This window comes from Apteryx mantelli, chromosome 2 (genome assembly GCF_036417845.1).
Source record: "Apteryx mantelli isolate bAptMan1 chromosome 2, bAptMan1.hap1, whole genome shotgun sequence".
In the NCBI taxonomy this organism is placed as follows: Eukaryota; Metazoa; Chordata; class Aves; order Apterygiformes; family Apterygidae; genus Apteryx; species Apteryx mantelli.
In genome coordinates, this window is record NC_089979.1 from 171,409,415 (window position 1) to 171,428,661 (window position 19,247).

At 44.9% G+C, this 19,247-nt stretch overlaps 1 protein-coding gene across 1 annotated transcript in view; it reads left to right on the forward strand.

The window, feature by feature from the left end:
* PTH1R (parathyroid hormone 1 receptor) overlaps nt 1–7,565 on the forward strand; it is a 130,906-nt gene extending 123,341 nt beyond the window's left edge. The window contains exons 10-13 of the mRNA XM_067292553.1: nt 2,214–2,308; nt 4,085–4,226; nt 6,204–6,245; nt 7,131–7,565. Coding sequence (XP_067148654.1) covers nt 2,214–2,308; nt 4,085–4,226; nt 6,204–6,245; nt 7,131–7,493 — 642 coding nt within the window. The 3' untranslated portion in view covers nt 7,494–7,565. The remainder of the gene's footprint in view (nt 1–2,213; nt 2,309–4,084; nt 4,227–6,203; nt 6,246–7,130) is intronic.
* Nucleotides 7,566–19,247: the final 11,682 nt, after the last annotated feature.

Consider the following 19,247-nt stretch of genomic DNA (forward strand, 5'->3'; position numbering starts at 1 on the left):
GCATTTTCTTTCAGATTGGTTTCCAATGAAAATGAATTATATGCCCCCAGGCTGTGGGCTTCCTTGCCTGTTGCTCTATCCATCCCTCCCTTGTAACTTTTGTGCCAGTGAGTAAATTCCAGCTAAATGTAACTGAGGTGTTGGGGTTGCATAGATGTTAAATTCCCACAAACCTCATGAAAACAGTCAAACAGATACAGGCGAGAAGTTCTACTAATGCCCCTTTGAGGAAAAGGGTGTAGTGCAAACTTACCCCTTTTTACACAGGGGTGAGCTGTTCCAAATGAACTTGCACCTCATTAAAAGAGAAAGAACCCAACCACAGAAGACAAAGCCATAGCAAACCAGGCCATGTTCATTCAGCTGCTCAGGGAACTACTTGTTTTAACAGTGAGGATAACTAACCATTGGAACAACTTACCAATGGTTGTGGTAGGATCTCCGTCATGGAAATACTGAAATCCAAATCTCCAGTAGCTCAAATGAAAATGAATACAAGGAGGTCTCATGGAGCGTGTTTTGCAGGAGATCACACTAGAGGTTCACAATGTTCCCTTCTGGCATAAAACTATGAGCCTGTGTGTGGCATGGTACTTTGTTTCCTTCAAATGCTGCTATACTGGCACCTGGGAAGTCAAATGACAGCCGCAGGCCTCCAGAGAAGCCCATAGGCATCAGCATTAGCCCAACAATGTGGTTCTGCCCAGGACAGGCAATTCCACTGATGCTTCTGCATGGGACCTCACCATGTCTCCACCAATGGGTTTGTATGGGACCTCTGCAGGTGTAATCTTGACGCCAGTGAAACCAGTCTCCAAGGACCTCCAAGGGGCCAGGTATCCCTCAGAAGTCTCCCTGGTTTTCATCCCTGTTAAGCGGCAGTATAACTATGAGAGGTCACTGTTACATTGCGCTGCCAAGGGTCACCACGGGCATGTCCTTGTAGGACTGGGTCAGCTCTTTTCAGCAGCCAGACACAGGATGTGTCCACAGAAGTGGCTTGCTAGATAGGAAGCAGATAGTTTTTCTGCCTCTCTGTCCCTGCAATTATAACCCAATTTCACTGTGCTCCCTGGACCCCAGACTAAGTTCCAGAGGTCGCTGGAGGTTCATGAGGCCATGAAAATGGTTCATATCACTCTAGGGAGTTTTAAACCTGGTGGCAAAGATGATGTGAAAAATGCTGAGGGCTGGCTGTGGTCCACACCTCAAAATGCTTGGCAACCACTGTCTTATATACTGTGATAATATCCAGTTAGGAGTCTGCTCACCCACCTCCCTGTCTTCTTTCAATCTCTTCCTATCTTGCAGCATTTCTTGGTAAGGGACTCAACTCACCTAACCTCTTGCAAAAGGGAGCCCAGGCTGGCTAGCTCATGTGAAGGTATTTTCATTTGGGATGACCACACTTTTTTCAGAGAAAGCCCTTCCCTTCTGCCTCTCTCAGTTTGCTTTTAAATGTTGCTGAAAGGTGCTGAGCAGGCAAAGACTACCATGGTCCTTATGGCAAACAGTGATTTCAGCAAAGGCAGAGAAAGTCCACACTGCCCCAGCCCTCCTCTTCTGTCCTGCCAGTATGCTTTGACACAAGCTTGGAGGGATTTATCTGCTAGGTTGAAAGGGTGGTTGTTTCCAGGCTGATTTTCAGTTTAGACTGATTCTACCCTTTCCAGAATTTACCTCTCTCACATGAACTACTGCTGAGAATGACATAAGAATGAAATTCACCCATTACCAGCTCATTGCAACATCAAGTGTCTCTGAAATGCAGGGGTAATATGCTTCTTATGAGAAGCTGGGGCCATTTTGTGGGATGTCTGACTAAATTTCCCTGTAAATGGTTACGTAGGTTTTGCTTACAACATGACAAATGCTACAGCAAGACAGGGCAGGATGGGGCCTCCGGAACAGAAAAAAGAAAGAATCCTTCCCTATCTCCCTTGCACAAGAGCAGGCTAAAAGTCGTTCAGGTTGTACATACCTGTCCTGATCTAGTGAAACACTGAGTCTTTCCTAAGGGATATCATCACTCCCACAGCAGAAGCTCTCCCAGGAGGAGCTAGACACACTGTGGGATCAGAAGGTGACCGCATGCTACAGCCCCTTGACTCATCTTGTCAAGGGGGAAAGAACTGACTGGATGACTTTAGCATCGGCTGGGATCTTTTTTAAGAGTTATCCTTTCTTTGTTGTTTTTTTTCCCCCTCTTCCAGGTAAATTTTATTCTTTTTATCAATATTATCAGAGTCCTAGCAACCAAGCTACGGGAGACAAATGCAGGGAGGTGTGATTCAAGACAACAGTACAGGTGAGTCACATTCCCTTCCCACTTTTCTGGGAGACATCAAAATCCCTGTTTCTCCCCACTGACTACAGAGGAAGCCCAGGGTGACTGGTTCAGTTGGAGATGGCTTTAGACACCTAAAATGAAGTGAGAAGAATCCACCTTCCATGTCCGATAACCCAGAGTGAATCAGCAGCAGTGTAACACACACTCCCCCAACCTTCCAAACCCAACACAGGAGACCCGCCTCACAGGTTTAAGAGAGGACTTCTGTCCCTTAGGCCAGTTTGGATGTGACCCCTCTTCTGCGTACCAGCATTGGTGGTACGCAAAAGATCAATCTCTGCACCTAAAGGAGAGCTTTCCACTGTGGAGCAGCAAAAGGCAGCCTGGACTGATGGGTAGGACTATGAAATGGGAGATGCAAGCCCAGCATCCTCTGCTGTTCCCAGTCTTGTGCCACCTTGTTAAAATCCTCCACTCTGACCTTGTCTCCTCAAGTGCCCCCTGCCTGTTTGTCACCCACGAGCTGTGCTCAGACAGCAGTTGGACCCTTTCTTGAGCTGGGGCCTGTGTGAACTGCTGTGCCCAAATGTTCATTCACCCTAGAGATTTTTCATCATTGCCAGCTTTGAACCAGCAGTGCAAAAATAAAAGCCACGCTTATACTGTTGAAGCCCCTAAACCTTGACCAATTCATTTATTTCCCCCCGTGCTTTGTAAAACTCAGTCTATTTGTTAAACCTGCCCTTCAGCTAGTATTTCAGTGCTTTTGCTGAAATGAAAAAAGATTCCTGACTCTTCACAGGAGATCTGGCATTTCCTCATTTGTTCTGTTTTCCTTTGTTCTGCCAGCTCTTCTCCCTTGATAACTTAGGATATTTGTAGCATAGTCAAAACTGGACAGAAAAAGTAGATTGTTAAGACACTTCAGCTTCATGAGAGCTCCTCAGGCTTCTCACAGTCTCTCAAGCTGGACCGATCAGCACCAAGCTTGACGGGGGGGAGGGCAGAATGAGCTCGTCTGCCAGCCATGAGCTCATTGCTACCATCTCGCTCTCCAAACACAAAAAGTTTCATTTGAAGCAGGAATTGGATTTGGCTGGAAAACACCTCTCTGTTTTGTTTTTTTTTTAAACTGCCATGTCAGAGCTCTGATTTGTCTATTTATTTATTTCTCTCTGGCTCAAGTTTGATATTAATTATGGTTTGGATGAGCCCTGCTCCTTTTAATGTTTTTAATTCCTTTGGTGGTTGCCAGTTGCTGGAGAGAGGAGGTACCAGGTCTTTCTGCTAGTGCTGTCCACCCTTCCCAATAGTTGCCTGCACTTGGTAACTGGCTGTAACTCTTGGCAGAGGGTTTAATTCTTCAATTAGCTCACTTCCAGGCAAGGCGGGTTCCCTCAGGGGCAAACTCAGCCAAGGACTGGGGGCTGCATTGTACGTGTCCTCCGTGCCCTGCTGTCGTCTTATGTCGAGATGGAGCTGCTCCTCCATACAGGGGCTTTCCAGGGGTTATTGAAACCCTGAATGCCCCATAAGACCAGTGACCTATCGCTGCTCTAACTCTGGAGAGGGTTAGACTAGCATATATTGGGGAATGGGCCACATCGGTTCCTGTGCCACAAGAGGTTCGACAGCTTGAAATTGTGGGTGGACACACAGCCTGTGCAAGTGTAAGATATCCAGGCCCAGACGGGGTGGATATGTGAGGTGTGAGGTGTGAGGTGGACCCACCAGACAGGGAGGTTCGCTCCATCCCCTAACTTTGTCTTTCTCTCCCTTTCCTTGTTCCTACAGGAAGCTGCTGAAATCTACCCTCGTCCTTATGCCTCTGTTTGGCGTTCACTATATTGTTTTCATGGCTATGCCATACACAGATGTGTCAGGGATTCTTTGGCAAGTTCAAATGCACTATGAAATGCTGTTCAACTCTTTCCAGGTATTGTAACTGTTAAATTAGGGGGGCAAACTGTGAGAATTTCAATGCAGAAAAGAGGGGAATTAGAGTGCAAGGTGTTCTCTTTGGAAGCAGAGTTGTTTTTGCAGTATGTCAGATTTCATTCACAAGGTGATTTGACACTATTTTAGCATCGAGCATGTTTTACATTTGCAAAACACAAGATAAAAAAGGGTCAGTGTGTCCAACAAAAAATGTTCCTGTTGAAAGATAACTTGCCCCATAAATTCCCTTTAGATTAAGGTTAGAGTTAAGCTGGTAGAGCTCCACAGAGACATGCTGTTTTAAATCAGCTTGCTACTTGCTTGTCCCAAGTTCTGTTTCAGTCCTGTGAATAGATCCCTCAGTTCTGGGTTTGGGCATAATGCAGATTCAGTTCCAGGACTGGTCCTATAGAAGACACTGCAGGAAAAATTAGCACCTCACTACAAGCTGTGCTTTATAGTCACTGCACACCCTTCCCTGAGAGGTTAACTTTTGGCTCACTACCTATCACTGTGGATGCCTGGCATGGATGATGAAAGGCAGACAGTGGGATTGGCCTGATGAAAGTTTAGAGAAACTGTAAGGGAGGTGTGGATCCAAACTTGCATTCACATGCTTCAGCAATTCCTGTTGGGTGCCAATGGAATAAAATAATGGGTTACCACACCAAAATCTCGTTAAAATATTGCCCAGCAGAAAGATATGGATGGTTTGCTCACATCTGAATTCTCTTGCTGGTTCCACTCAGCCAGTTCTGCCCTGTGTGCAGGCTGCCCCAGTTGCAACCAGGGCTGGAAGAGTCCCATCAGGGCCGTCTTCTATCTTCCAGTCCTACAGCAGAATCACCTACATGTAAACCATTGGAAATGTTCATTGACATCGTTCATAAACCCACCACCTTCCCAGGCACCCATTTACTGTCTCAGAACCTTTGCAAAAGTTCAGCAGGAGAGTGGGGGGCAAACAGATATTTTAGCTAAGCCATGACCCAGAAGACTTATATAATCTATCCACTTTGTAGATAGGAATAACCCCATGCAGCAGTACAGGTTGGGGGTCGACCTGCTGGAAAGCAGCTCTGCCGACAAGGACCTGGGAGTGCTGGTGGCCTGCAGGCTGACCATGAGCCAGCAATGTGCCCTTGTGGCCAAGAAGGCCAATGGTATCCTGGGGTGCATCAGAAAGAGTGTTGCCAGCAGGTCGAGGGAGGTGATCTTCCCCTTCTCTTCAGCCCTGGTGAGGCCACATCTGGAGTGCTGGGTCCAGTTCTGGGCTCCCCAGTACAAGAGGGATGTGGCACTACTGGAGCAAGTCCAGCGAAGGGCTACAAAGATGATTAGGGGACTGGAGCATCTCTCTTATGAGGAAAGACTGAGAGAGCTGGGACTGTTTAGCCTGGAGAAGAGAAGGCTGAGAGGGGATCTTCTTAATGTATACAAATATCTAAATGGAGGGTGTCAAGAGGATGGGGCCAGACTCTTTTCAGTGGTGCCCAGCGACAGGACGCGAGGCAACGGGCACAAACTGAAACACAGACACTTCCATCTGAACATGAGGAAATACTTTTTCACTGTGAGGGTGACAGAGCACTGGAACAGGTTGCCCAGAGAGGTGGTGGAGTCTCCTTTTCTGGAGATATTCCAAACCCGCCTGGACGCAATCCTGTGCAACATGCTCTAGGTGACCCTGCTTGAGCAGGGGGGTTGGACTAGATGATCTGCAGAGGTCCCTTCCAACCTCAACCATTCTGTGATTCTGTGATAGTCTGCAGGGCTATGTTCATGTGCAAGGCTATGTTCATGTGTCTCTCATGCGCTACTGAACAACGAGAGGTTTCTTACTCATATTATATTCAGCATATTATAAATGTTGTTAATTTCACGGGAACACAGGGATGCTGGGCAACAGCATCAGGAAAGAGATACTCAGATGCAGCAAGATTAATATTAATGTGTTGTTTCTGCTTCCTTCCAGGGATTTTTTGTTGCCATCATATACTGTTTTTGCAACGGAGAGGTAAGAGTCATCAGCTTCTTCATTATTTCCTTTCTTTGTTAGATTCATTTCAAATCATGATGGTTAGGTGGATGCACATCAGTGTAACCCCACTTATTCCAGAGAAGCAACCCTGTTTTGCACTCCTCAAAAGATCTGTCGGTCCATGCAGAAAGTTCACATGCTCATTTTTGGTCATACGAGACATCCAGGACAATCTGTGACCCTTAAAGGAGCTACTGGAAGTAGCTACAGGAAAAAGGAAAAAAAAGTTGTCTTTTTTTTTCCCAGCCCAAGTGCTGCTAAGTGCTGCTTAATTTCTGACCTGTGGCAAGAAGAAAAGTGGGTTAATAGAGTAGCTGCCTAATCAGCAAACTCTTTTGTTTGTGTAAGCTTTGTTGACTTTTTTTTTTTAATTTCAAGAGTGACATGCTTTAGTTTTCAGACAGCTCCCAAGCTGTGTCTGTTTATTTTAATTCTCTCTATGTTTGAAAACTAAAAAACTAGATGGTCAGCACAAGCATACTGGGAAAGAGTAGAGCTACTTTCATGGCCCAGCATAAGCCTGATTTGACCTAACTTTATAGATGCTTATTTTAAGGGGAAATGCAATTACAGATAGGTTGCTTAGGCCCTTAAACATAAACCCAAGATGAAATCCATGCCATATGGGAAATAGATCTCATCTTAACTTTCTCTTTCCTAAATTTATCCTGTGAAGCCTTCAGAGTTTTCATCAGGGCATTTGTCAGGATCTAACATATATTTACTGTTCCTTCCAATTTCGTTCTCCGGAAGGTTCCTCACCCATTTTGTCTATGGATACTACTTCCTTCTGATGACTCTCTGCACTTCTTTCCTCCCACTCATCTTTTTTTCCGCTCTCTTGTCTCTCACTTTTTTCAGGTCCAAGCAGAAATAAAGAAGTCATGGAGCAGATGGACGTTAGCACTTGACTTTAAAAGGAAAGCACGAAGTGGGAGCACAACCTACAGTTATGGACCAATGGTTTCCCACACCAGCATCACAAATGTAGCCACGAGAGGTGCACTTGCCCTCCACCTCAATACAAGACTCATACCAGGGACCCTCAATGGACACCGGAATTTGCCAGGTTATGTAAAAAATGGCTCAATTTCTGAAAACTCCATGCCTTCTTCTGGACCAGAGCAGTACAACAAAGATGAGGAGTACCTGAACGGCTCTGGGCTTTATGACGGAGACAGACCCACAGTACTTGTTGAAGAAGAAAGAGAGACAGTGATGTAAAGAGAGGAGGAGGAGGAGAAGAAGCAAAAAGGATGAAAAAGGTTCCTGGAGAGCATTTAGTGGGCAAAAGAATATCAGGCCACGCATCGGATGCCAAGGGTTTCCATACAGTTTCTCTGTTCTGTGGAACAAGAGGTTAAGTTATATGGGAAAAAAAAGTGAGCCACCAATGTGGCCAGCTGTTGATCACATACATATACTCAGTGATCTAAGCCTCCCTGGTGTAATGTAGGCAGGGCTATCCAGACCTGCGGGCCTTGCTACCTGCCGAACAACAGAGATACTGAGAGTTTGCAAGGAAGGGTTGCACAGCAGCGCACGGTCCTTTCGCCTCTTGCAGACCATTGGCAGCCAAGGAGGAGGAGAGTCTCACCCAGTAGAGCAAGAGTCTAGCGGGGATTGTACAGTGCCATCTTCCTGCAAGGGTACAAGCCACCCTGGGCATCACCGTCACTGCTTTGGTTTGGTTTGCTCTTTCCTTTTAAAGTCGGTCTGGTAACATACATGCAGCCCTTGGGACACATAGCTGCCTGTTCATGAAGCTTAGCACACAGCGTGGGCAGCTCGGTACAACCAATCACTTGGGGCATGTTCTTCCCAAGGGCGATATCACTTGTTATCAAAACTACACTCCTCTGGGGTGGGCAGGACTAACAGCTCGCAGCTGCTGAATGCAGGCAGAGAACTGACTTCTCTTTTCCCTGACCTGAGCCCCAGTAGCAAGCCAGAAACCAGTGCAATTTTAGGATGGAAAATGCGGTTATCAGAATGTGTGACATTTTTGTTCTTCCAGATTTAACAGCAAAGAGGGGCCCACCCTGTTTGCTCCAAAGTGAGTTGAGGCAAGGCGGGAATTCAGCAGACCTTCAGCATGTGTGTGCATGTGTGTGTGAGTGGCTAAAAATCAGGATTGCTAACTCAGCCCTCCTTTCTTGTGGATGCTCATGAAAAAAAACTTCAGTCATTTTTTTTTAAATCTTAAATTGCTTTTCATTCTCCTCTCCAAATTTCCTGTTTCTCACTGGTCCAAACCCTCAGGAAGAGAAAGACTTCTTTGGAAGTTTGCCCATTTCACCCAGAAGCATGATCTGCCAGATACATAGGCAGTTTCATGAGATCTGAAGGCCAATTTGCTGAACAAAAACATAGAGATTGTTCATGGATGGTCACCTTCCGAACATCTTTTTAATTTTACCCTTCTTTGTGGTTTGGTCATCAAATTAGTCACACATGCACACATGTACACTGGGCCAGATTCTCAGCTGGTGTAAACATGCAGCTTCAACCAAAGTCACCAAGCTTGCCGAGATGTTCAGATGAGGAACCACTATTGTAGTTGCCTCAAAAGGGAAGAGCATAATGAAATGCCCGCTTCCTACAGGAAGGAAAGACCAGGAATATTTTGTCATTGTGCAGTGTTTCTCTTGCTAGTGGTTTTGGCAAGGTGTGCCAAAAGGTCATGCTTCGTGTTCAGCAGCGTCAAAGAGGTTTAGCCCTTGCTGGCTGACAAAGCAGCACACTGTGTTGAAGGCATTTCACATGAGCTGAGCATCTAGCAATGGGTCTTTGCCAATTTCCAAGCATGATTCAGAATTGCCCAGAGATGGGCAATTAGGAACAGCGACCAAACGTCCTCCTCCAGCACATGCTTCCCCAGAGGAAGGACTCTGACTGAGCCAGCCTGAATCCTCTCTTGAGCCCCTATCATAACACTGCTATTCCCTTGCTGCAGTTTAAAAGCCAGCTGCTTGTGGTGCTCTTTTTCTTTTCTTTTTTTCCTTTTTGGCAGATTTCCAGTACCTGAAGCATTCTTGCCCCCTCCTGGCTGTTTGTAAATGCAATAGGAAAGAGGTGTTGTGCAAGTTTGCAGAAATCCTTTAGGAAGTGGTTGCGGTCTATGGGAAAAGCTAGTCTCTATCCTGATCCTTTAGAGCTGGCTGGTGGGTCACACCGCTCCTGAGATGCACCCAGTCACAGGAACCAGCTTTGTTGTCTTCCAAGGGCAAATTAAGGTCTAACTTCCCCAAAATTCTGAAGGAGGCCAGGAAGAGCAGTTGGGATCTTGACTCTGCTTTCTGTATCCTACATCTTCTTTAGACAGCCTCTCAGGTTAGGGCCTAATCCAAAACCCAATGAAGTCAAGCAGAAAAAAAAAAAATCTACTCCCCTTGACCTCTCTGAGTTTTGGATTGAGACCTGGGAGGGGATGTGGTGGCTGAGAGGCAGACCCCTGTCAGGCACTGAAGCACTTCTCCACCAACTGCAGACATACACAAAAATGGTCTTTAAAAGTCAGTAATTATTTGCCATGTTTGTTTTCTTGTAATGTGTTGTTAGAATTAGCCAAAACTCATCCTAACCATTTACAACCAAATGGCAGCTATTGAAACATCCAGTTTTCAAAGAATAATCATTTTCTGTGCTCTCATTGTTGTTGCTGCTGTTATTATGAATAATAATGACAATAATAACAACAGTACTAGAGAGAAGTTAAGCAATCTCGCAAGAGAAGCCAGCTCGAGTGAAAGCTTGGCATGGAGAGCAAGCCAGCTCTGTAGAAATCTGGGTCAGCCCAGCCACACTCACTGCTTGCCTTTTCCTCACAGATGCTGGCATGGCCTCTGGAAGGAATCAAAGGGAGCAGAAGTTATTACCAGTCGGCCATCAGAGCATGTACAGCTGCGTTATTTAGCATCTTATGCAGCCGAACCACCAGTGAGAGAGAAGCTGACTCTGGCTTTCCACCCTTTCAGAAGTACCTTGTGCTTAGATCCTGCCAAGTAGATGCAATGGCCCTCCTGACTTTCTCACTCGAAGAAATTTCTTAGTATCGTTTCCCTGCTGGAACAAAGCGAAAAAGACCAAAAAAAAAAACCACCAGTGACTCACTGTTTACTTGTGTTTCTTACAGAGAGCTCAAGATTAATAACATGTTTGAAAATCACTTAGCAAAGTTCAAGGAATTAGCAAAAGCCATAAAATTATTTATAAATAAATACAACACCCCTCATAAATTGAAATGCATTCATCACTGGATTGAGTGGATTAAACGCCTAAAAATTGTTCTGATTTCTAAATGAGGATAAAAATTACATGCACAAGGCATGTACAGGGAGAAGAAATCTTTCTTGAACATTTCAATTACAAATCATATGTAATAGATTATTTTTCTTAGTGTTCAGGCACATGAACAACATTGTATGTAAAAATTAGGAAACTGCCAATACCAAAAGCAGGAGAATAAGTCTGTCTTTAAGGCAAGGCAGACTGCAAATTTGTCAAAACCTGTCCCAACCTTTCCTGTGGAGATAACAAAGACTGCAGAGAACTGTTGACTGAGTGTACAGGCCGTGATTTATTAGCTAGCAATCCAAGGACATCCTCTACTGATTTTAGCAAGGAAGGGATCAGACCTGTATTGACTTAAAACAGAGAAGGAACCACAATTTGCAGCTGTGATTTTCCCTGAAGTAGCAAGCAGACTAGTACTTCTGGCACTTAGCCGAAGCCACTAGATTTGGGGTGTAGTCACCTTCGGTTTTCAGCATCGTCAGGAGATGCACACATTTCACAAGGACAGCTTAGCCCCATCAAATCTGACCCCCCAGTTCAGTTTACTCTGACTCCCCTGACTGTAGAGTTGGATGGAGGGGGTCTGATGGGAACTTTCAGACTAAGTGTGCTATTTTTACACTAGTTACACTAGTTACTAGTGTATACATAATGCTAAAGGTCTCAGAAAACAGAAAAGTAGCAAGGTGAAGATGAATTCTTCTGTGATTCATCTGGTGACCATTGCAACCCTGCAGGTGGGACAGCTCTCTTTTGTGCCAGTTGTCCTGATTCAGATCCAATTCAGATCCAGAGCAGCAGAGAGAACGGAGGCTTTGGAATCGGGGTGCAAAAAGCACATGGGTAGAGAGGCTTTCTCAAGCTCACTTCAAGGAGGAGGCAAGGGGCCCAGGGAGTTGGTTGTCTGTATTTTTCAAGTTTTCCCTCCTCCATGGTGTCAGCTTTGTATCCCTTTTCTTCCCAAGTTGCAAAGCATCTGGAGACACTCAGAAGTCCTACAGACTCTTTTACTGCTCTCTCTGCTTCTCTCAGCCTGCCGGGCTGGCATGGGACAGGCTGTGCACCCTGACATCCCAGCTGATTTTCTCACTTGGGAATGAATCTCCTTGCCCACCTTTCTGATGAGTCCTCTCTTCTCCAGCACCATGGAGATGTTGAGATTGGGCAGGGAATTTCACCCTCTGGCAGGTTTATCTCAAGGGCTTCTGCCAAGGAGCCCTGCACCCAACCCAGCACCTTTTCTATTCCCATCTACAGCAATGCAGTCAACTTATCCTTGTGAGCCCTTCCTCTTTTATCTACCTCTTTTCTGGATAGACACAGAGCTGTTGATGTTCCTCAGCCTTGTGTTTCTTGAGGATGACTTTTGGCAGCATTGTTAGTTCTGTTTTGCATGGATGTGTGCAGATGAGGGTTTCTACATCTTCTGTAGATGGCTTTGCCTTGGGTTAGATGAGAGCAGGGCTTTTCTTGTTTCTTATACCAACCTTCAACTTTGTTCTTCTTGTCTGATTCAAATTAAAGCCAAATCGGCTGACAATGTTTCCCCAAAATCAAACTCTTCAGCCAGGGATTACTTTCAGTTATTTGTTTATAGACATTTGGCTGAAAGATGTAAAACATCTACAGTGGTGGTAGGAATTTTTCATTTTATAAACTATGAAAATAATTAAGTGTGAAGACCTCCAATTTTTATTGCTGTTTATTATTTTGACCAACTTAACGACTGGCTTAAAAGGTTTCAAATTTCAGAACATGATGTTTCAAAATGTTAAGAAACCCCAGTTATAAGTTCAGTTTTCTTGCTTTTTCACTGACTGATTTTTGTGCACAGTTTCTGCCTAGAATTCATTGAAAGCTTCAAGCAGGATTACTGAAGGTGAGAATTAGCACTATGTCCCTTAACTCAGCTGAGTCTCTCTGGTCAATGGCTTTTTCACCTGAGATAGGATGCATGAAATGAGAGAAAGCACTTTAAGTGTTGACCTTTCAAGAAGAGGTTGCTTGAATCTGTGAAGTCTTTTCACGTGCAACACCACTTCTTACTGGCATATGCACATTTCCCACTTGTTTGTGTCCATGCATTTGCTGAAGAGCAGTCTGTGTCTTGCCATGAAAAGGCCTGTTGCAGTAACATATATTGCGAGGTGTTGCATTGCTTTGCCCTGAATTCTGCAATTTTCTGATGGTCCCAGTTCTCTGTCCACAGGTAGCATCAGGTGATACAATCGCTGGCAAAAGGCCATCTCCGGGGCTGTAGCAGGAGAGAGAGTTTTCTTCATAAGGCAGCCTGAGTATTTGAGTTCCAGAATCAAGGAGCCAAAGAAAGAAGAGCTCAGAGCCTTTTGAGGCAAAGCAAAACTGATCTGTTTTGTTATTATTCCCTCCTGATGCAAGTGCAATTTATTGCAAGTGATGCAATAAATTTCCATCGTGATTGGCCAGGACTGTCTGGATTTGCCTGGAAAACATGATGGTTCATAAATTATATAAATAAAAGAAAGAGTGTCCATCCCTGTGGACATTCATTCGAAGGAAGTTTTTCTGTTTTTACCCATAGACTTGAAAGGTTGAACCTACTGGACGGCAAAGACTGTTGGTCAAAAATAATGTCCTGGTTTGAAGCAGCAAATCCTGCCACCTATATAAAAGTTATTGGCCTTATCCTGTTCCACCCAAACCATTTTTTTGGCCTCCCATAAAATCAGAACTGAAGCTTAGCTCTTAGCAAAGGTTGCGATAGCAAAAGAAAGCAGAGGTGAGTTGTTGGCACTGTAGATGTAGGTTGGCACTTTTTTTGGGGGGGGGGGAAGTAGTGCTCAATTGCCTAGAAAGATTGTGCTAGTAGTCTAGTCTCTGTGGTCTTTCCCCGTGATGCTTGCATCTCTACAGCAAATTGCCCAACAGCCATTGTGAATGAGTTGGGATGAAGAGACACGCACGGGCACTCCACATCTGCCTGAGCACGACCAGCTTCTGGTCTGCAGTAAAGCTCATAAATGTCAAGCCCAAATGAATCAAAATCAACAGTCTTGTGCTGAAAGTCTTAGCCAGAAACATTGCTAATGTGCTTCACTTAGCTGTTAGCCCTGAGTTAATTTGCTGTCTCTATTTCAAGCCTTGTGATGGACAAAGGATCTTCTAATCAGGGTGCTTCTTTATTCAGTGCTGACGATAGACATCTTCACTGATGGTCTCTTTGGTCTGTAAGTTGTTCTGAAGATTTAAGAGCAGGGTGTTCCTACTGAGAGTCCAATGGTTTCAGCTAGTCTGTTTGCAGTGCTGGCAGACTCTCCCATGCACCTAGTTCAACTGTAGCACTAGTCTGGGTGGCAGCCCAGAAGTGCAGAGGAAATAGGACCAGAAACCATTTGAGATCTTTGAGGCTTCTGTCCCCGGTGGGTAGAAGCTCAGGATAAGGACACCAGCAGGGTGGACACACACACACACACACAAACATATCTATCCCAGACTCAGGTTGGTTGGAGCATCTTCTCTACACTTAACCTTTTTTTTCCCCCAAACTGGCCCTACAAAACAACCCCCCAAAACCTATTTAAAGAGCTCTGTTATTAGAAGCCGATCTCAGCTCTTCCATACAAAGGCAATCCAGATCATCAGAATGGGAACATAATATGCTTGGATCAGCTGCACAGTACTTTAGTCACATAGTACCCGTCACACTGGCTTTAGAGCGCAGGTATCCTAGTAGAGATGAAATGTTGCTGTGCCCAAACAGTCTTTAGCTTTGGTGAATTTATGAGGAAAGGACACAGAGAATAAGAAAAGGACTTGCTGCCTTTAAGCCACACTTATGAACGATTATGAACAATAAATCGGTAATTATAAGTTATTCGTTGTTTATTTCATCAGGTTCTGGTGAGTGCTCTGATGGTTTCTGCATAGGATCTGGCTTTCTGATCTCTCTGAAGCGGAAGGAGTTCCCTGTGATGGACAGAATAGATATAATAAGCAGACGGAGTCATTCAGAGCTGGTCTCTAGGGCAGGGCAGTTAGAAACAGACCTGATGTTGATTTTATATTCATTGGCAGAAGGCAGGAGCGACTCCACTGAAGTTAATCAAGTTAACTAGGTTTAATGCCAGGGCAAAACAGATATGAATCTTCAGGACTCATGTACAATTTGCATAATGGAATTAAAATAAATCTTCCAACTCTAGCTACAGAAATGCTCTGCAGAGAATTAGAGACTGGGCTTGCTGTTTGGGATTAAATAGAAAGACACCCAAGGCATCATCCGCCACATAAAACAATCCCATTTTATCTGTTCCTGTCCAGATTAGTCTGTTTCCCCACTGCCATACAGTGGCCACTAATCCATACTCAGCTGTTTCAATTAGTAGGGATTTTTCTTAGCCTCCTTCTTTTTTTTTTCTTTTTTTTCCTGTCCTGTTTGCATGTGAATTAAGATCCTCCATGTTTTCATGCTGGCTTCCAGGTTTGAGCAAGCCCCACAGTTTACAAAGTTCAAGATAATATCTCAACATTTTGCCAGGATTTGGAAGGCAAGTGGGAAGAAGAATGTGAGAAGCTAATGCAAGTCACAGGGGAGCATTAAAATAAAAATCAAACAAGGTTCCTGTGAAACCTTTCCCACAGACCAGGGAAAGGTTTGCAAATCTTGGCACAGCACTTCAGCCTCAAACTGAACTTGCTCATGTTTTGTCTCATAGAAGAGCCTGAGTCATTCAGGATGACCTGCACAGCTCAAGCAGTGCCTTTCTGTCAGCTTCAGAGGGCTTGGGATTAGAGCTGGTACACCACTCTTAAATATGCTTGTTCCCAGTGCAAGGGCTGCAGGTGTCAATAGCCAAAGTTTAATGCTCTGGTCTGCTTAAGTGTTTTATGTGTCCTTCTCTAGGTTGATACACCAGTGCTGCTCCAGGGCACACGAGCACAACTGTCCCCTGATTGCTTTTCCATCTATGGTGCGTCGTAGCTATTGCACCCATCCAGGGCTGTCTGCTGCCGGAACGTGCCTCTTGATAGCATTCAGCACTGATGGGCAGCGACGCTGTTTTGTAAGGGAGCCAAAAAAGCAGTGTTTGCAAGAACAGAGTGCAAAGGGTTTGTCTGAATTCAGAATCGATTTGCAAGACTCCACTGAGGCAGGGCAGGACTGGAAATCAGCTCCGAATCTTGCGAAGTGCACAGGGAGCAGGAACAAGTGGAAAAGTTATGGAATAGCTGCCCTAGATGAACATTAGTAATTAGGGAGTCTTAAAATCTGGCTACTTTTCAGGCAGGCCTCCCTGTCCAGCACAGATTTGATAGAGGGGGACTCTAATGCACAATTATGCTCTCTTCTAAACAGGGGATGTCTTGAAAAAGCAAATGAGGGTTTTAACAAAGTCTGTACAACTTTCTCTTCTTCTTCATCCTCATTGGCACTTTTTTCCTTCCTTTTCTTGCCAGATAAAAAGGGGCACATTAGAGCAACCTCAGCACGAGAACCTGGGATTCAGATACATGTCTCTTGGTTCCCACAGAGCAGCTTCTCCCTGTGACTGCAGCAATTGTTTTCCTGGCGTATGAACTGAGGAATTTGATGGCATTTGATTATCTTCCTGTGACTGAGGGTTAATTATTCTGGGCTAGTGATGGAGAGTACAACAACACAGATGTGTTGGCATCAATTTGGGATGAAATCCTGAACCATGAAAATCGACACCAAAATGTCTGTTGATTTTCATGGAGTGGCATTCACCCATAAATTCTGAAAAGGAAAAGGATAATGATTCAGACAACTAACCTCACCCTCCCTCCATCCCCCAAACCTTACTTGCCACCCATATTTTCCAGGGTGGCTTTTTACCTTTGAAAAATAGCACTACAGGACAAGAAAGTAGAGACAAAAAGGGAGACGATGGTCTGAATGTCAGTCTCCTCTCCTGAAATGCTTCATGAGTGACAAAGTTGTGGCTTTCATATTGGGGTCAGCTTCTAGATGTGGCGATTTAGAACATGATAGATATTTGGATAGGAAAAGGCATGGGATTAAAATGTTTGAGATGGATGGGATTGGTTACTCTCCACTGGATTTCCAAATGCCTGGGCCTATCTCCTCCAAAATAGAGCTACAATGTCCATGTGGAAGGCTGCTTAAAAAAAAAAAAAATTAAATGAAGGATATTCTCCAAACAGTGCAAGCATTAGGTACCTAATGCAGAAGAGGCAAACGATGACTTCACCAGGGAAGTAGCATCTATTTAAATCAGAGCATTACAACAGGCATGAGCCCTTCTAAATATGGAGCTGGATGTTTCCTGCCAGGCTATGCTTTTACCTTTTTATTTTTCTCTGTCTAAATTAATCACTCTTCCTTGAGGGCTGCAGGGGAGGATGAGCAAGAGGTAACTTGCTGTTACAGGTGAAATGTCTCAAAGGACAGGTTTTGCGAAGTAGAGCTGGCGGTGAGGGAAAATCATTTATTTGGTGGCAGGAGAGGCATAGCCAAGCACCATAATCCTAACCCCTCCTCAGGTCTCCTCAGACCTTTCCCATGTTCGGAAACCCTATGTCAATCTCTTACCATTTTCCTGAGCTGGGGACATGCACGAAGAGACAGACGTGCTGCTAAAACTTGTTGCTTCTTCTCAGCAGCTTCAGGGTGACCAAGCCATGGTGGTCACCAGGAGTGAAGAAGTCTGGGCATTAGAGGAAAGACTCAGCCATTCCCAGAGGTCTGCTAGGCTCTGTCCAGTGAGTCTGCTTTCAGGGTATTGGCTCCTTTTTTTCTAGCCTGAGCAGAGGGAAAGGAGCTGGGGTGTGTTCTTCTCCCGCCCACATGAGTGCTTTCATTGAAGTGCTTTTAAGATCTTGCTTCACTTCAGAAGAGGGACAAAACTGAAAAACTAAAGGACAAAACTGTGATTTCTTTCTATGTGTTATGGGGACATTGCCTTGGGTGTGTCGTCAAGCAGGCATTTGGTTTACATTCCTCCACTTCTGCTTTCTGTATGGACCAAAGTAATGAGCGGAAAAATGACAAACCACAGGTGTATGTAAAAAGGGAATTAAAATAAAAAGAAACCTTTATTGATTCTCACAAACTGCAGATATTTATTTCGTGTCATTCCCTGCCTATGGGCCTCAATGCATCCAGAGGCACTCTTAGATGGACATGGGATACATATTCCTATGGGTCCATGAGAAAGGGGCTTCAAGAGATCCTCTCACCCATTAAGGATACAGAAGGAAGGTAGTGAGCCATGCTGCTAGCATGTCTCAGGAAGACCCTTGGGGACATCTTACACAAGGTGGCTTAAATAACCCACTTAACTTTGTAGTTTTCAGGAGAGTTAGGAACAAAACTGTTTACTTCACATCTCTACCTCCTTCTGGATGGTCGCTTCTGGAGACATGCTAATTCAACTGCTGAAAAACATCTCCTATACAAACTGTTTAGTTCTAACCGCTTCAAAAGAATTAAGCTGATTTACAACAGCTGAAGTTTAAGGCCGTTGATCCAAGATTCAGCGCTTAGTCATGGCATTTATTTTGGTGAAACACTATGCTTTGCACAGGAGGAAGAACTGGGCAAAAAAAGCGTCTTACCCCAGCATTTAGCATGTCGCATATACTGTGTGGGTTGTGTAGCACCACCCCAGCAGCAGTTTCACTCCAGTAATACTTTCAGAAAAATGCCGTGCTGCTCATGCAGGCATGCTGACGTTCCTAGCCTGGTTAACCAGCCAGCGACTACAGAGGGAGATAGGGAGTAACCACTTTCTGCTTTTTTAGATAGATAAACATTGAATGATTGGCCTGGTTTCAAAAAGTGCTCAGGTCCCAGCAGCAAGGAGTGGGAACACTGCTGCCCAAAGGCAGTTGCACAAACAAACACTTGTTCCAGATGGAGCTCCATGGGTTTTGGCTGTGAATGAGATGGGTTACTATACAGATTGAGTGTCTTGATCCCACTTGATAACATCCAGGAGAGAGAAACAGAGGACAGCAAACTTCATCCCAGTTGCTCTCTCACTTACAAACAAGTAGCACTAAACCAGCAGCCCAGATTTCCTTATGCTTTTAAGTGAAACCCAGTAACAAGGTTCCCTTGGGAAGAACACCCCTATCGCAGAAGGTGCTCACCCTTACACACTTCCTCACACTTATGCCAGGGGGTTGCCAACAGCGTGATTTGGTGTCAGACCTGCTCCTGACTGCCATCCCATTCCCATTTTCTACACACAAGCAAGCTCTGCTCGCAGATTTAAATCTGAACTCTGGAACTCCCCAGAGAGATGCCAAGTATAGCCCAAACCTTTGCTTTCAGCCAAGCTTTCATTCACCTGAATGGATAGGAGCAGGCCTGAGCACACTGCAGCCCATCTGCCTCCAGATGTCCCGGCCTCAGTTCTTCCCAAGCAGAGCATGGAGGATTTGAGCCCCAGTACAAGCTGGTGAATGACCAGCCATGTGAATAAAATTGCTTGGATATTGCAGTTCAGTACCCTGCCCCTCGTCTCACACTGAAACTGAGTTTTCCCAACTCCATTTGCATTAACTTTCACTGGAGTAAGAGCGTGCATGACATATCTCTGGCCCTGCCCCTACATGTCAACTGGAGACTGCAACAGATAATTGCGGATAAAAAAATGATGCAGTGGGAAAAGGCAAAATGGACAAACCACCCCCCTTCCTCTCTAACCCACATCC